The 18155-nt window shown below is 42.0% G+C and overlaps 1 protein-coding gene across 1 annotated transcript in view; it reads left to right on the top strand.

Moving 5' to 3' along the window:
* Nucleotides 1–213: 213 nt before the first annotated feature.
* LOC311146749 (pappalysin-2-like) overlaps nt 214–18155 on the top strand; it is a gene marked incomplete at its 5' end in the record, with an annotated part of 83220 nt that continues 65278 nt past the window's right edge. Inside the window, 3 exons of the mRNA XM_084183313.1 lie at nt 214–1189; nt 9357–10416; nt 13420–13568. Coding sequence (XP_084039439.1) covers nt 214–1189; nt 9357–10416; nt 13420–13568 — 2185 coding nt within the window. The remainder of the gene's footprint in view (nt 1190–9356; nt 10417–13419; nt 13569–18155) is intronic.

An 18155-nucleotide genomic window follows, 5' to 3' on the forward strand; every position in this document is an offset into this window, starting at 1 on the left:
AGACCAGGCCAAACCAAAATAGGCAATTGCTTATGCAAAAAATAGGCTACCTGCTCAGAAATACACAGAGTTGCCCAGTTATAATTTAATGGGGAATAGGTGGTTTAATCAAATCGGATCTTGTTGCTAGTGCATTCAACTTTTATATATTAGAAGGCAGGGTTCCAAAACTGAAAACATTCTAAAACAACAATTCCAAATCTAAACTCCAAAATGTTGTGTCTCAGACTACTGGCTGTTGTCCTCATAATGATCAACACATGGCTGCTAAACTCTGCTCAATCAGATAATATCCAAAGGTACAAACGCACAATGGCTCAGAGAGCTGACAATGAAGTGGCTCACTTAGCAAGTGAACAGTGCAGGTCCACTAGACAGCCGAGACAAGCAACATACTCAGCATCAGTTCTACATCTCCCTCCAGTGGCTCACCTAAGGAGATACACCACAAGGCAAAGTGGTCTCTATCATATAGCTCATCTTGAGGAGTCCTCCTGTTCAGGTGGGTGCAATTCTGATGCTAATTCTAACCCAGGACTGCATAGTGCCTCTCATTGGGGCAATGGTAAGAGGAAGGTTAGTCGGGGAAACTCAGAGGCAGTGCTACCCAAAGACAAGGAGGAGAGACATGTTAAGAGTATGGGGATAGTGAGTTCTCCTCACCTCAACTCCAGTAGAAAGCCTCCCAGTCGGCCTGAAGTGACAGTGGATTCAAACAGTGACAATGACAAACCAGAGGTTGATGGTGGGCGCTCTGAGGGCCCACACAAGCAGCTGATGCTCAAGAAGCAGCAGAGAGTTCCAACTGACACGTCCACCTTCCACAGAAGGGTCCGCCGTAGCCCGGCAGTCTCCAATGGTGAAGACAGTCAGGCAGCTTTCCCTGAAAGCATTGTAAACTCCCAGGGGATATTCTCTATGTTTCGGCAGCACAGTGACTATTCTGCTGAGAGTGAGGACTACCCTGGGGAGCAGGAGGGACCACCTAACCCCGGCCCTGCCAAAACGTTGTGGGGTGCCCAGATCCCAGATGTCCACCCTAAGTGGATGTCTGCTTTGTACTTTAATGGACAGAAGGAACAACTGAGGGTCAATCCAGCAGCTGGCATTGAGCTTCCTCGGGCCAAATTCAGTGTTGAACTGTGGGTCAAACCAGAGGGTGGGCAGACTAACCCAGCCATCATAGCAGGTGAGTGATATTCCACAACAGCCCCCCCCCCCCCCCCCTCTCCTCTCTCTCTCTCTCTCTCTCTCTCTCTCTCTCTCTCTCTCTCTCTCTCTCTCTCTCTCTCTCTCTCTCAGAATTTTATCTTACTCTGCTGACTTAACATGTCTGGGTTTGTTTAATTAATCATTAATAGAGGAATGTAAGGGTTACATTTAATTGTTAAAGTGTTAAATGTGTTAAAAATGATCAAATTCAGTGTGAAGACCACAAATGGCATGGTTGGGCAGATGAGAGGAATTGGGAAATCAGCCATTATGAGGTGCAAATGGGTTAAGGGGTGGAATCCCACTGGGCACACCACGTCATTTTAACATAGAAATGTGGGTAATTTTTGGTTGAGACATTGATCAATAAGATTTTAACCTTTATTCACCACTCAATAAGACAGCCAGAAGTTTGTTGAATTCCCAGTGTGTTATCACTATGCTTTCAACCATCTAAAAGCACAACCAAATTCCAATGGAAAAACAATGTCTGATTTTTGGTTTAGTTGTAATCTAAATGTGATATCACTGCACTTTCATTTACATTTTAGTCATTTAGCAGACGCTCTTATCCAGAGCGACTTACAGTTAGTGAATACATATTTTTTTTATACTGCCCCCCCGTGGGAATCGAACCCACAACCCTGGCGTTGCAAACGCCATGCTCTATCAACTGAGCTACATCCCTGCCGGCCATTCCCTCCCCTACCCTGGACGACACTGGGCCAATTGTGCGCCGCCCATGAGTCTCCCGGTCGCGGCCGGCTGCGACAGAGCCTGGATTCGAACCAGGATCTCTAGTGGCACAGTTAGCACTGCGATGCAGTGCCTTAGACCACTGCGCCACTCAGGAGTAAAAGTTCAAATGGGAATACAATGTCAGATATTTTGTATTTATACAACAACTTAATGTGTTATTACTGTTCTTCATCTAATAGCACAACCAAATTACCTGGATTGTAGTTGAGATTACATTAAAAGTATGTAGTGCAAATGATCAATGCAGTTCGCGATTCTACTGCTGAGGGGAGGACAGCTCATAATAATGGCTGGAACGGAGCACATGGAATGGCATCAAACACATGGAAACCATGTGTTTGATGTATTTGATACCATTCCACCAATTTCGCTCCAGCCATTACCACAAACCCGTCCTCCTCAATTAAGGTGCCACCAACCTGTGGTAGATCTCTACAGACCTGCAACCTTTGCATGCTCTTGAACATGCACGCTTTCTATGATTACATAATAATACTTTTTTAGTTACAGTAACCTCAACATGTGGACATGGATGAGTTACTCATTTTAAGGTTAAATACAATTTGTTTGTAAGATAGCCTTAACTTTAGGCTATTTACTGTATTACATAAGTCATATCGAATTGTTAGGTTGACAATACAACCAAATTTCAACATTTAAAGGAGATATATCTAGTGCTTGGATAGTTTAATCTGAGCCACTGCCTTAATCCTATTCTTTAACTTTTATTTTTGGTTTAGTTGGAGATGTGAATCCAACATATCATTAGTTAACTTGTCGACAAGTTAATAGGCTATTTACTGTATTGCAAAAGTGATTTTGAATTGTGTTTGGTTGTCAACATAACCAAATATCAACATTTGAAGGAGATGTATATTTTGTGGCACTGACTTAGTCTGACTTTAATTCCAGTCTACAAATTAATAATTGATATGTTGGAATCGCATCTCCATCTCAACCAAAAATCTAAGTTAAAGAATAGGACTAAATCAAATCAAACTTTAAATGCACTTTAGTCCTATTCTTTAACTTAGATTTTTGTTTGAAATGGAGACGTGAATCCAACATATTCATTATTACCTTGAAGGTTGCATTTGACATCAACCAAAGCTTAAGAAACTCTAGGCCTATATGTATTGTCTATTTTTAGTTGAACCCTGGGTTGAATTGAAACAATAGCTGTTGATAACTTTGCAAATGTTATATAGGCCTAAATAGTATTATTGATGATATATGACTTATAGAGTATAGTTACATTACATTTTCTCAGTTAAACTTACCCTTTGGAATGACTTCGATAGCAACAATGGATCTATTTAGTTATTGAGAGATCTCTCAATAATCATTCTCACGATATCACATTGGTAGGAGTCATTACAAATTTCAAAGCTAAGGAGGGCTGGGCTTGGTTAAAACCCTGGATGGGAGACCAAATGGATAGCTGTAGGTAAATCAACTCTCCGGTAGGAGGTGCTGCCCAGCCTATTGTTTTTTCTGATAATGGATATAACGTTGAAGATCTGACGTTGTTTCAAAGGTGAGTCAATATCACTATGAGGTGCCTTTGGTGTCCTCATCAGACTCACTCAGTCATCATGAAAATGTAGCAGAATAATGAAAGTCTGAGGTCTTATTATAAGTGGCCAAACATTTGCACACATATCAGTAGAATGATAAGTCTCTAAAAAAGTGTTTCCTTCATTTTATTATTATTTTTTCATTGGATGTACGTGATTTTGGCATGTCCCACACACTGCTCTGCTAACTACAGTGTGTGTAATAAGTGGTTAAATGATACCATATCCATTTTTTTTAACATGGTTTTACTGTCCACAATAAGTTATTTGATAAAACAAGTAATTTTGATCATGTATATTGTATTTTCATAATCATATTGAACATTTTGCATGTGTTCCTGAAATTGCTGTCCACCCTGTCATTATGGGGTAACTGCCCCTTTAAGAAACCCACTGATGTTTTCAGTGACCTCACTACGAGCATTTTGTCTTTCTTCAATGAAGGCTGAAGCAGTGTCTAGTTGCAGAGTAAGTATTTACACTTATGTTTCATAATTTTCATCATATTATGTGTGTAGTTGGATGTTGTCAAGCTTAACATGTCCACTCTGTCATAGTGAAATATCAATTGATAGAAAAACCTATCAGAACTTTGAAATATATTTGTAAAACAGTACACAGTCAGCTTGCTAACTGTAGTATGTTGCTAAGTGAAGGTCCACCATGTGCTCATTAAATGCTAACATTAGCCAAAAATGTCCACCCTGTCATTGTCCACCCTGTCAGCAAGCCTTCCATGACAGGGTGGACATGGTTCATGACAGGAAGGACATGTGCATAGTTTAGGCCACATACTGATAATGTTACACATATTACAACAGCTATTACACACATTTTATAACAGTACATTCTATACATAGTAAGAATGGACAATATGGACAATTTTTTTGGTGATATCGGTATCAGCAAACCTAGTTTGATAATGCAAGCCTAGTTTACCGGGACTGCCAATTAAAGTGTGTAAGGGAACATTTTGAATTGTCTTTTTCAAGGAATGAGATCAAAAGGAGCTGAGATAGCAAGGAGATATCGGGAACGTCGTGATGCTGACCCAGACAGAAGAAGAAAGTACCTTGAGAAAGAAAGGGTCAAATGGAAAAAAGACAGAGAGACTGGAAAGAAGAAGGGTGTCAATGAGCTCAGTGAGAGAGAGAAGAGGGCAAAAAGAAAGAAATGGAGAGAGGCAAAAAGTCAAGCCAGAGCCAGAAACAGGGCCAGTGCTTTGCTACAGTCAGAGACACCACCCAACTCCCCTGCTGAAACTCCTGAAAATCAGCATGATGCCAATGCCTTGCAGAGCCAAGGGTTACTGTCCTCAAAAAATATTGAGGAAATGTCTGAAGCAACCATGTGTGACCCGAAAGCCAAGGTCTGTGCTTATGGTGAGTGCAGTGAATGCCTCCTAACTTGTCACCCGATGCTGAAAACCCCTGGGGAAGAGAACATTCGTTTATCTCAGTGGATGACAGAGAAGATCAAGAAGGATGAGAAGGTGTCAACAATAACAGTGAAAAGGGAGATAACAACAACAGAGCATGAGCTTAACACAGATTTCCAGGAGAGGCTTCTCCATTTTAGGAGCCATGTCTTCAACATTAAATGGCAGTTTGATGGCTACAGGGAGCTCAGGAGGAGTCTGAAGCACAATGAGTCCCTCTTGCATATAGATTTTAGCGAAAATTACTCATGTAAGTACAGCAAAGAAATACAATCTGTGCATTTTGGAGGCTCACACAAGCAGGCCAGTCTGCACACTGGAGTGCTCTACACCACTGGTGAACAAGCGCCACACACCTTCTGCTCCATATCACCCTCCAGAAGACACGACCCTGTGGCCATCTGGGCCCACCTTGATCCAGTTCTGAAGGTAGTGAGAGAACGACACCCTCAAGTCAGCACACTTCATTTTTTCAGCGATGGGCCTGCAACGCAGTATCGACAAAAGGGAAATTTCTTCTACCTCTCAACGGAACCCTACAAGTATGGCTTCAAAGAAATAACGTGGAATTTCTTTGAGGCTAATCATGGGAAGGGGGCATCAGACGGTGTGGGTGGGGCCCTCAAGAGGTCAGCAGACCGGATTGTAGCCCATGGAGGAGACATTCCTGATGCCCAGAGCTTGTATAACAAGCTGAAAAGCCTGGACACATCTGTCGAGCTGTTCTTCATCCCAGAGAGGGATATTGAATCAAAGCCTGAGGTACCTGCAATAGCTGCCATAAAAGGCACTATGAGAATCCACCAAGCTATCAGTCTGACACCCGGCCAAATGAAATACAGAGACATTTCATGTCTGTGTAAAAGGGAGGAAGGTGTTTTGGACTGCCCCTGCTTTAACCTTCAAGAGGTCACTCTAGCTAATGTTCCTGTTTCATCTGACAAGTCCCCAGCATGTGGAAAGACACCAGATAATCCTAGGAGACCAGAAATGATTGAGGTAAAGCACATTGGAGAGTGGTGCATCGTTAATTATGACAATGAAGCATACCCAGGTATCATCATGGATGCAGAAGGGCACAGTGTGAAAGTTAAGTGTATGCAACGCCATGGCATAAACAAGTTCAAATGGCCAAGTCTTCGGGACGACATCTGTTGGTACCATGACTGGCAGGTACTTTGCCTAATACCAGAACCACAGGCTCTGAACAAGCGCTCTGTACAGATTGAAGTGTCTGCATGGAAGTATGTGGAAAAGCAACTGCAGAACTGAGCCATGTCTCTGCAGAAAGGGAGAGACTGTTTGGAGATGCGTCCAAGTGATCTTTCTGTAATATTCTGTTTTTTCAAATCAACTGTTCTCCACTTAAAAAATGTTTTTCTTCTTGTTCTACAGTTGAATGTTTGACTTTCACTGTGCAGAATGATGTACAGAGTTTAACGCTAGAAGGCCACATTAATGTCTCATTTTGGGCATCTTTATTCAGTGGCTGCATGCAGGTAGAGTGGATCAAAAACAGTCTGTTCAACTTGTAATTTCCCCCTACATGGGAAAAGGCATTTTTTACATTATTTTCTTGCATTGTTCCTTGCATTTATGAGGCCATTCAATGACATTTCACAACGTGTCCACCCTGTCATGCCCAGGGTCCACCCTGTCATGTTACTGTCCACCCTGTTATTTTCATGTTCTATGAAAATAAACAAATTATTTTCACAAGTTAGCAAAATATTTTGTGTGATTCCTTTATAAACAAATGAGGGCCAAATAGTATTGTTTGAAAGTTTGACCAGATATCTTTTTTGTTAGATTTTATTTAGAAAAGAAAGTGCAACTCTCACAGATTTTATAGAGAAACAAATAGTTTGCCATAATTTCATTATTATCCAAATACTTTTCCCATAAACTAAAATATATTGTTGAGAAAGTGACTAAATAGTTTTCTGAAAATGTACGTTTTATAATCACTATGTAATTACAATGTATTTATTCTGCTTTGAAATTGTCCATGACAGGGTGGACATATTTTGCTGTTTGCATGTAAATTGTCTGCTTGCAGTTAATTTATAAAAAGTGTGGGAGCTTGACCAATATGCATTTCTAACAGCATAACATATACTTAATACAATGAATATGAAGTTCAATGGAAAATCTCAGCTTTTTGGGGGGGAAATGGGGAAGTCTCAAAGGCACCTTATGGTGATATTGACCCAGGTACAAATTCAACATATTTTATACCAGGTTTGTCTATGTTGAAAATTGGTGACCATGATGACATAATTCTATGGTTGAAAGTTCACCCTCAAAACAACAGTTGATTACTTTTTGCAAATCCAATGTATTTTCCACATACTGTAGATTCCATGTCACAATACGTTGACAAATTACATTGAAACAACGTTGATTCAACCAGTTTGTGCCCAGTGGGATGTTACAGATACAAGTGGCCGCCACCTGCAGGCTTGTTGTTTTGACGTCACGTCTTGAGAGGGTTAATGCTTAGTCATAGGCTACCCAGCAAATAGATTCATAGCCACATGTGATGAAAAGTTCAATTAATACATTTTAAGTTGTCCCAATCATTGGATTTATATAAAAAACTAAATTCCTTTTTACAAGCCTTGAAGTTTTGCCGTTTCCTCTGCAGTCTGTGAGGTAGGATAAATCAAAGATGTCTAGTTTAAAACTTCAAACAGTAGGAGTAAACTGAATTGCAAGGTTTATGTGGAGGTTCAATATAGATCAAATTGTTATTGATAGTGTAATCTCCTCGTATCCTGCAGGCGATATACCCACTCAAGTCTAACAGCAGAATAAGGCTAAGGGTTGAAGGCAATATGATATAGGCAATATTAATTAATTATTTCACTGCATGAATGTAGAAAATCAATAAAATAATCACAGTATTATTTGGATTGAAATAACAGAAGCGGGATGTCAGTATTGGGATGTAATTTATTGAATGATGTGGGAAATAGCCAGGATCAATGATTGTACCAGGGACCTCTCATATGTTAAAAGGCAACCACAAGTCCACAAGAGCCACAATGCCTGCAGGTTTTCCTCCTTGTCTTTTAACCAGGACTGGAGGAAGCAGCTGTGTACAATTGCTCAATTAAGGCCAGGATTCAATCCGATCGCACTTTGTCGGCTATGTGCCATTTAAAGGTAACTTTCCGGTTGAACTGGCATATGCAGCGTTTACCATGAATGCTGTCTCCGCGAACACGGGAACATTGCCTTTATAAAGTGCGTAGCCGACAAAGTGCGATCAGATTGAATCCCGGCCTAAGAATCATAGAGAATAGAACCCCCCTTACCAACCCATCTATCTATGCAATTGAAATTCTGAAAAAAGCCACACTTAGCCACACCAGGTGTGGCTATAGTTGTGTTTAGTAGGACTGTAGATACACTCTTAGATAAAAGGGTTCCAAATGGGTTCTTCGGCTGTCCCCATAGGATAACCTTTTTTTGTTCCAGGTAGAACCATTTTTGGTTCCAGGTAGAACCCTTTTGGGTCAATGTAAAACCCTCTGTGGAAAGGGTTCTACCTCAATTCCAAAAGGGTTCTACCTGGAACCAAAAAGGTTTTACCTGGAACCAAAACAGGTTCTCCTGGGGACAGCTAAGTACTGTGGCTACCCTCCTCCTTTGGGAAGTGCTCATGTTTCCACCTCCTTTCAGTTTCCCTTTTTTTTTATCTTTCCTCTTTATGTCACTTATATTCATCATGGCCTACAAGCTTTGGACTCAATCTTTAATGACCCTTATGTGACATTTCACAAATTAGTTTATTCCACATTTATATTATCACATTTGTTTTTCTATTAAAATAATGCATTCCTGCTCCTGGTTTGATTGGTACAATTACCATTTTGACAGACTAGTTTGACAGAAGTAAATGACAGACTAGTTTTATCCTCTACTCTTATAAATCTGCCCCTCTATTGTTGCCAGATTATTATACAGTATCAAGACTTTTACTTGGCAGAGATGCTGTGTTTTAACCACTACTTTGAGTGAATTAAATGCTTAACCATTATATTGGCCCACCCTCCTAAGGGATATTTTCTTACAATTGCCAAGCTTTCTTTTCAATATCCCAAAAATGTTCAAGTTTTTGTGTGTACAGTGTCAATGGAAGGAAGGTGAAGGGGTTCCCTGACCTTTAGCTGTCCCAGCATAGAACATCTGGAAGCCAGATGTGAGTCTCTCTTTCTGAAAAACAGCTGTGAATCAGTGCCTTCGTTTAGGGAAATAGCTTCAACCCCTCAACTCTCTGTGTAATTTGGCTTTAATTACATTGGAAGAGGATGCTCAATGTTTATGTGTTTTTACAAAATAATATTTGTCTTCCTTTTGTGTAGGGGTTTTTGACAACTGCTCCTACTCCTTAAGTGAGAAAGGATGGTCAGTAGGTATTCGGACAGTAGAGCCCGGGGGGAGAAAAGATGCCAGATTCTTTTTTACACTTCGTACCGACCGAGCTCCCAAAGCTACGACTATCTACGGGTATCAGCGATACCACCCTAACTCCTGGACTCACCTGATGGCCAGCTACAATGGTCACAATATGACCCTCTACATAGATGGTGCCAAGGTTGCGGAGAGCCGTTTGCAGTCTGGTAACCTCTACAGCCCGTTCATGGAGACCTGTCGAACACTTCTTCTCGGTGGGGACCAGTCAGACCTTGGGCATAACTTCCGAGGGCATATCGGGGGCATTGTGTTATGGGTGCTCCCTCGCACTCACGAGGACCTCCTGAAAGGGCGCTCTCAGATTGATAAGAGGGAACCAAACCTCGCTCTCTGGGCGGACTTCTCCGAGGTAGAGCAACAGTGGAGTCCTCATAAGGAGGGCTACCACCCGTCCATAGTCATCATCCCTATCCCTGAGCAGGAACATGTGTCTCCCTTCCTGCCCCCTCCCTGTGGATTAACAGCCTGTGACAACACAGACATCATCCTCGGCTACAATAACCACTGGCAGCTGCGCACAGAGAAGAGGATCCGCTACCGCATTGTCAACATCTGTAACGACGACGGAAGCCATCCCACCGTCTCCCAGGCCCAGATCCAGATGCAGCACCAGGCACTTGTAGAAGCCTTCCGGTCCCACAACATCAGCTTGGAGCTGAGCACGCATACTGTCCAGAACACATCTCTACGCCAGCGCTTCATCCTAAGCAACTGCCAGATCAGTAAGATTGGTAACAGGCACTGTGATGCGGAGTGTGACCACACACTGACGGGCCATGATGGTGGGGACTGTCTGCGCCTGGGGCCCTGCTACAACTGGAAGAGGCGGGACGGGGTGTGCAACAGAGAGTGCAACAGCATCCACTATGACTTCGATGATGGAGACTGTTGTGATCCGGAAGGCACAGATGTCCTGAAGACATGCTTCGACCCAGAGTCCCCAGACAGGTGAGATATTTTCTTTCAATTTGTTTTTGGCAGGAATCCTCAATCCTGCTCCTAGAGAGCCACAGCAGTACTGCAGGTGTGATGGCACTAGGCTAGAACAAAACCTGCAGCAGGATTGGAAATCACTGGTCTATGAGTTTTTCTGTAACACTTTACATTAGGTGCTCTTATACCTGTGCTCTTATACCAGTAATTACTTTAGTAAGTAGGAAAAAAATATGAATAGTTGCTGCGTTGGGCAGTTGTCCCAATCGTTTAGACATACAGCAGTAATTAGTCACAAACAATACCTTTATGCATTTCGGGGTCCAGAGCAGTCTTCTATCTAATTTCAAATAAAATTAATGCATTTATAATGGTGTTATTTACTAGTTCTGACAAAGAAAAAAATAGGTTTTGTCTCTGTCATCCTTAGCCTTCCTTAGCTACTGCAACCAGAAAAGTATTGTGCTGCCTGCCCCTGTATTTATGGGACTTTGTGCATGTTGTGAGTTTTTAACGATAATGACGGTAATGCTATTGAGGCTCTACAGAGGCCTTGGGAGCTTAACAGCTAATTAGCGATATCTTGATTTACTAAAGAGGCCTTAAGTGTCTGTCTTCAAGGCACACAAATTTAAACTCTGGAACAGTTTTCGAAAGCAAGTGAAACTGGGAATGGAAAGAGAAGCCAAAGTATACACTTATTATGGCTAAACAATGAACGCAGAAGTCTCCTCCGCTCCGTTCTATTCTTTTTGACAGGCAGGCTTATTTGGGTTTCAAACAAAATACATGATGTCTTGCCATAATGTCTTTCTTGCTTAATAGTGCACAGCATGTAGGTAGAAATACTTAACCTGCATTTGTTGTCTGATCCATTTCACAGATGTGATACAAATCAATAGACGATCTAATATATATATATATATATATATATCAGGAGGTTGGTGGCACTTTAATTGGGGAGGACGGGCTCGTGGTAATAGCTGGAATTGAATCAGTGGAATGGTATCAAATACATCAAACACATGGTTTCCATTTGCGCCGTTCCATTTGCGCCATTATTATGAGCCGTCCTCCCCTCAGCAGCCTCCACTGATTATATATCTTGATATACTGTGCATGTTCGAGCTTCCTATGCATTGCAAAGGATCATAGACTGCATAAAATGAGCTACAATTTCCTGTAGATTATATATGTTAGGTTAATTGTTTTATATATATATATTATTTGAGGTTATTTTCAGGCTGAAATACATTGGGGCTCCATTCCCAAACTGATTGTTGGGGTTTATATGGTATTGATATGATAATTATACATTTTTATTTGAAGCAATATTGCAATGAATTTGGGGGTACCTGTCCAACAGAACCAGTGACTTTCTCTTCTCAAGGCGGCATACTGTGTTAGAAGTTGCCTAGTTGGTAGCTGGTAGTGGTGTGTCTTTTAGGTCAGAAGTTTTCAGACAGAGTTCCTGATCTATTCAAAATGAATTCCCGCAGAGATTACCTGGGCACTAATAATACATTTGGAGTTCAGTCAGTCAGTGTGTTGTTTTGCACAGAGAGGGAGGGCTGGTATTTGTACTTTAAAGAGGAACAACAGCAGCTAGAAAGCCAGGCCCCAGACAGATATAAAATGAAGTGTGTGGAAGGCATGAGCGTAGAACTGACTTCTGATTTATAGCTTGCAATGATGTAATCTCTCTTTATTACTTGCCAAAGTTTTCCCTTCCTCTTACCCTTCACTAAAACTGTATGAATTGTGAATCCACCAGAGATGCAAATGCTTCATAAAACAGGGCTCTCTGGAATATCTGCAGCATAGGTCTTTAAAAGGTTCTTGACCTGAGCTAGTTGGAAAAGTGCAATCTATTGACTGCAATCCAGAATTTTAGAATAATTAATGCAGGGATGACATTTTGATGGCATCTGTAGAGTGTACAATTTTATCTTTGGCTCTGGGATTTTTGGTATTTTTCTGTCTGAGTTATTGTCCAGGTATCTGCAGCTCTGCAATAGAACTCAATCCCGAGCCAATTGCTGTCACTACACAAATTTGTTGTTCAAGCAGACAGAGAGACAGCCATGAGGAATGGCCAGGTACCTGAAGATTTAGGCAACACAAGAAAGAGAAAGGAAAAACGAGGAGGACATTTTAGCCATTAATGCTGTGATATTCCCCTGCTGCTGAAGGGATCCAGAACTGGTTGTTTGAATCCGTTTGCAAGGCAAACTGGGTGGATCTCAAAAATCACTTTTTCTCCAACAATGAAAGAATCAGGGTTTAAAATAAGCATGAACAGAATGGAACAAAATATACATGGCCTTTGAATACGGTTCTCCAGTCCCAGTTCAGATTATCCAAGAAACACAGACGATTTTGAACATTATTCTATAAAAGTTGTGCAGTATAATAATTTTTTAGGAAGTAGGCAATGTAATACCCCCTTTCCGGATGTATTGTTTTGAAGTTTGTTTATGAATATTAGAGTTCTCAACAGACTGAATGTTGTACGAAGCTATACTGAATGGATTATATCAACCAAAACAGTACTTAAAAATGTAGAATTCAACATAAACAATCAATGATTTATTAAAAACAATCAATCTATATTTCATATGTTATGAATATGTATTATGAAGCTCATTTGACCTAATGCTAAATTGGAGCACTGAAGCAGATTGGCACAGCTTTTGCTTGTTTAATTAAACTTTAATGTAAGGCAGGCTACACTTGGTCAGTTCTTGGGTGGTACACATCCAAGAAACAGTAGGTGGTTCACTTAATGGGCTAGACGATTTGGCAGGTTTCAAAAGGGCATTAAGACTCAGACCCTTTCAAATTAATGGGCCAGTGATAGGTGCAAAGGCTTTCCAGCTATAACAGCAAAATAGATAAATGACGCGGCATATTCTAGAGTAAGGATTGTGAAAACAAACTGTCAAATTGACCTACTAAAAGCAGGGAATTCAAGAAAAAAAAAATGCTAATGACATATACTTCTTCTCCTTGCTGCAGAGCCTATATGAGTGTAAAGGAACTGAAAGAGGTGTTGCACCTGAGCAGCACAGACACCCTCAACGTTTTCTTTGCCAACAACTCAGCCCGTGAAGAGTTAGCAGGGGCTGCAACCTGGCCATGGGCAAAGGAGGCCCTCAACCATCAGGGTAAGCTCAAATCAAATCAAATCAAATTTTATTGGCCACATGCGCTGAATACAACAGGTGCAGACATTACAGTGAAATGCTTACTTACACTTACAGCCCTTAACCAACAGTGCATTTATTTTTAATAAAAAAGTTAAATAAAACAAATGCAAAAAAGTGTTGAGAAAAAAGAGCAGAAGTAAAATAAAATAACAGTAGGGAGGCTATATATACAGGGGGGTACCGGTGCAGAGTCAATGTGCGGGTGCACCGGCTAGTTGAGGTAGTTGAAGTAATATGTACATGTGGGTAGAGTTAAAGTGACTATGCATAAATAATTAACAGAGTAGCAGCAGCGTAAAAAGATGGGGTGGGGGGGCAGTGCAAATAGTCCGGGTAGCCATGATCAGCTGTTCAGGAGTCTTATGGCTTGGGGGTAGAAGCTGTTGAGAAGTCTTTTGGACCTAGACTTGGCACTCCGGTACCGCTTGCCGTGCGGTAGCAGAGAAAACAGTCTATGACTAGGGTGGCTGGAGTCTTTGAGAATTTTGAGGGCCTTCCTCTGACACCGCCTGGTATAGAGGTCCTGGATGGCAGGAAGCTTGGCCCCAGTGATGTACTGGGCCGTATGCACTACCCTCTGTAGTGCCTTGCGGTCGGAGGCCAAGCAGTTGCCATACCAGGCGGTGATGCAACCAGTCAGGATGCTCTCGATGGTGCAGCTGTAGAATTTTTTGAGGATCTGAGGAACCATGCCGAATCTTTTCAGTCTCCTGAGGGGGAATAGGCTTTGTCATGCCCTCTTCACTTCACGACTGTCTTGGTGTGTTTGGACCATGATAGTTCGTTGGTGATGTGGACACCAAGGAACTTGAAGCTCTCAACCTGTTCCACTACAGCCCCGTCGATGAGAATGGGGGCGTGCTCAGTCCTCTTTTTTTCCTGTAGTCCACAATCATCTCCTTTGTCTTGATCACGTTGAGGGAGAGGTTGTTATCCTGGCACCACACGGTCAGGTCTCTGACCTCCACCCTATAGGCTGTCTCATCATTGTCGGTGATCAGGCCTACCACTGTTGTGTCGTCGGCAAACTTAATGATGGTGTTGGAGTCGTGCCTGGCCATGCAGTCATGGGTGAACAGGGAGTACAGGAGGGGACTGAGCACACACCCCTGAGGGGCCCCCGTGTTGAGGATCAGTGTGGCAGATGTGTTGTTACCTACCCTTACCACCTGGGGGCGGCCCGTCAGGAAGTCCAGGATCCAGTTGCAGAGGGAGGTGTTTAGTCCCAGGATCCTTAGCTTAGTGATGAGCTTTGAGGGCACTATGGTGTTGAATGCTGAGCTGTAGTCAATGAATAGCATTCTCACGTAGGTGTTCCTCTTGTCCAGGTGGGAAAGGGCAGTGTGGAGTGCAATAGAGATTGCATCATCTGTGGATCTGTTGGAGCGGTATGCAAATTGGAGTGGGTCTAGGGTTTCTGTGATAATGGGGTTGATGTGAGCCATGACCAGCCTTTCAAAGCACTTCATGGCTACAAACGTCAGTGCTACGGGTCGGTAGTCATTTAGGCAGGTGATCTTAGTGTCCTTGGGCACGGGGACTATGGTGGTCTGCTTGAAACATGTTGGTATTACAGACTCAGTCAGGGACATGTTGAAAATGTCAGTGAAGACACTTGCCAGTTGGTCAGCACATGCTCGGAGTACACGTCCTTGTAATCCGTCTGGCCCTGCGGCCTTGTGAATGTTGACCTGCTTAAAAGTCTTACTCACATCGGCTACGGAGAGCGTGATCACATAGTCATCCGGAACAGCTGGTGCTCTCATGCATGCTTCAGTGTTGCTTGCCTCGAAGCGAGCATAGAAGTGGTTTAGCTCGTCTGGTAGGCTTGTGTCACTGGGAAGCTCGCGGCTGTGCTTCCCTTTGTAGTCTGTAATAGTTTTCAAGCCCTGCCACATCCGACGAGTGTCAGAGCCGGTGTAGTACGATTCAATCTTAGTATTGTATTGACTCTTTGCCCTTTGCCTGTTTGATGGTTCGTCGGAGGGCATAGCGGGATTTCTTATAAGCGTCCGGGTTAGAGTCCCGCTCCTTGAAAGTGGCAGCTCTACCCTTTAGCTCAGTGCGGATTTTTTGCTGTGCACTATTAAGTCGGATCCTTACAAGGCACCCCGACCTACGTCCACGATATCTCTGTCTCTTCCTCATGCGAATGACAGGGATTTGGGCCTTGTTGGGTGTCTGTAGGATATCCTTTGCGGCCGCCTCGTTGAAGAACAATTATTCGTCCAATACGAGGTGAGTAATCGCTGTCCTGATATCCAGAAGCTCTTTTTGGTTATAAGAGACGATGGCAGAAACATTATGTACAAAATAATTTACAAATAACGCGGAAAAACACACATAATAGTACAATTGGTTAGAGGGCTGTAAAACGGCAGCCATCTTCTCCGGCTATATCCCTTCCTTCTGTCTTTACCTGAATCAAAGACAAAAGTCATTAAGCTACACAACCCTTCAAAAGGATATGCATGCTAAAACATGCCCAACTAGATTATATTGATGTCTATTGGATTATGGTTAGTAAAAGTTACACAAAAGTAAAAAGCAGAAGAGGAGCAGGTAGGAATTTCTCTTGTCTTCAAAATCTGGTTAAGATTCTCTCTCTCCCCCTCTCACTCTTGCTCTCCCTCCCTCCCACTCGTTCACACTCTTCCTCCTTCACTCTCCCCCTCACTCTCCTCATCTCTTGCCCTCCACTCTTTGTTCTCAGTATTAGCCGTAACAACATTAATGAGCCTTAATCCTGGGTATAAAAGAAAACACTTGCAGCACACATAGATTTCCTGGCAGATTGCCTCCTAATCATTAGGGCTTTCTACTGTAAAGACAATCCCAACAACAACCAAACAAAAACAAGAAATACCAGGGTAATGCCCTGTTGCCATTCATACATCCTTGCCAGCCCATTTGACTGTTTAAGCGCTCGTTAAAGCTAAGAGTTTTCTCCTCACATCCAGCTCTTTCATAAATCCCAACTTTACCTGAAGTGGGAAGGTCTTTTTCTAATTGGTTTGGACTCGTATTATTTTGGCTGTGTATTGCTTAAGAAATTGTTCTACCAAATAAAAAAGACTGTACTGTGTTACAGTCAAGTTGCTTCTTGTAAATTATACTTTAATCTTCTATTCTCTCCTGTGTATTCCCTTCCATCTACCGAAGAGCTTTAAATCACTCACCAAGAGTGCTTGGCCGCGTAGTGAAACCCCTTTAAAGTATTATTCTCTGTTCAATCAGGTCTGTTGTTGTGTTCCCTCTGGGTTGTGTCTTACCTCCTGGCACATTCATTATGGGCCCTGGGGATGGCGTGCGGAGCATTCCAGCACAGATGTCCTTTTCTTCTTCCTCAGGGTTGATTTGCATCAACAAGCCAGTCAGTGTTTTGGGCTGGGCTTTCTCTGATGTGTCCCTGATGGACCACCGTCTTGCAGGTTTCCCTCCCCTCTTTCAACCCCACAGCTCCCAGAATTTAGGATATTTCACTCAAAGCCATGAATGATACGGGGAGAGACGCAGTGGTGTCACGACTGTAAGAGAGAAGAGAGACTTTGTAGTGTCAGTTGTGTAGTTACTTTTCCCAGTCTTCTTTTTTAACAAACTGTCAAGCTTGTATATCAGATGACACAGGAATATATACAGTGGGGTTCGAAATGATTGACACCCTTGATAAAGATGAGCAAAAATTACTGTATAAAATAAATAATTAAAATACTGAGCTATATTGTATGCTCAAAAAAAGGGGGACATTTTATACTAATACAATTGCACAGAGAAATAGATTTTTTTTCACACTTAATAATTTTCTCTCTCAAAAAGGTAGGGTTCAAAATTATAAAATGAATTCCCTTCAATACCTCACCTTGTTAGAATAGAGGCACTGAGCCTTATTCTAAAATGGTTTATGAGTTGGAGAACACAGTGAGAGGGATCTTAAACTATTCCTCCGTACAGAATCTTTCCAGGTCCATGATATCCTTTGTCTACGCTTATGGACAGCCTTCTTCAATTCAAAGCACATGTTTTCAATGGGTTTCAAGTCCGGAGACTGAGATGGCCATTGCAAAATGTTGATTCTGTGGCCAATTAACCATTTATTTGTGGATTTTGATGTGTGCTTAAGGTTATTGTCTTGCTGGAAGATCCAAGTTTCAGCCTCCTGGCAGAGGCAACCAGGTTTTTGGCTAAAATGTCCTGGTACTGGGTAAAGGTCATGATGCCGTTAACCTTAACAAGGGACCCAGGACCAGTGTAATCAAAATAGCCCCATAACATCAACGTTTCAAAATCCAAGGTGAGGTATTGAAAAGCATTGAAACAGGGGTGTCAATCCTTTTGAGAAAAAAAGTATTACTTGTTAAACAACATCTCTTTCTCTGAGCAATTGTATTAGAATAAAATAATATAATTTCCCAATTTGTTTTTGCATATAATATAGCTCTGTATTTGAATTATTTATTTTGTAAAGTCCTTTTTGCTCATCTTTATCAGGGTGTCAATCATTTCGGAGCCCACTGTATGTTTACCCAGACCTGATGATTTATGTCT

This window comes from Coregonus lavaretus (genome assembly GCF_964263955.1).
Source record: "Coregonus lavaretus genome assembly, chromosome: 19".
Taxonomy (NCBI): Eukaryota; Metazoa; Chordata; class Actinopteri; order Salmoniformes; family Salmonidae; genus Coregonus; species Coregonus lavaretus.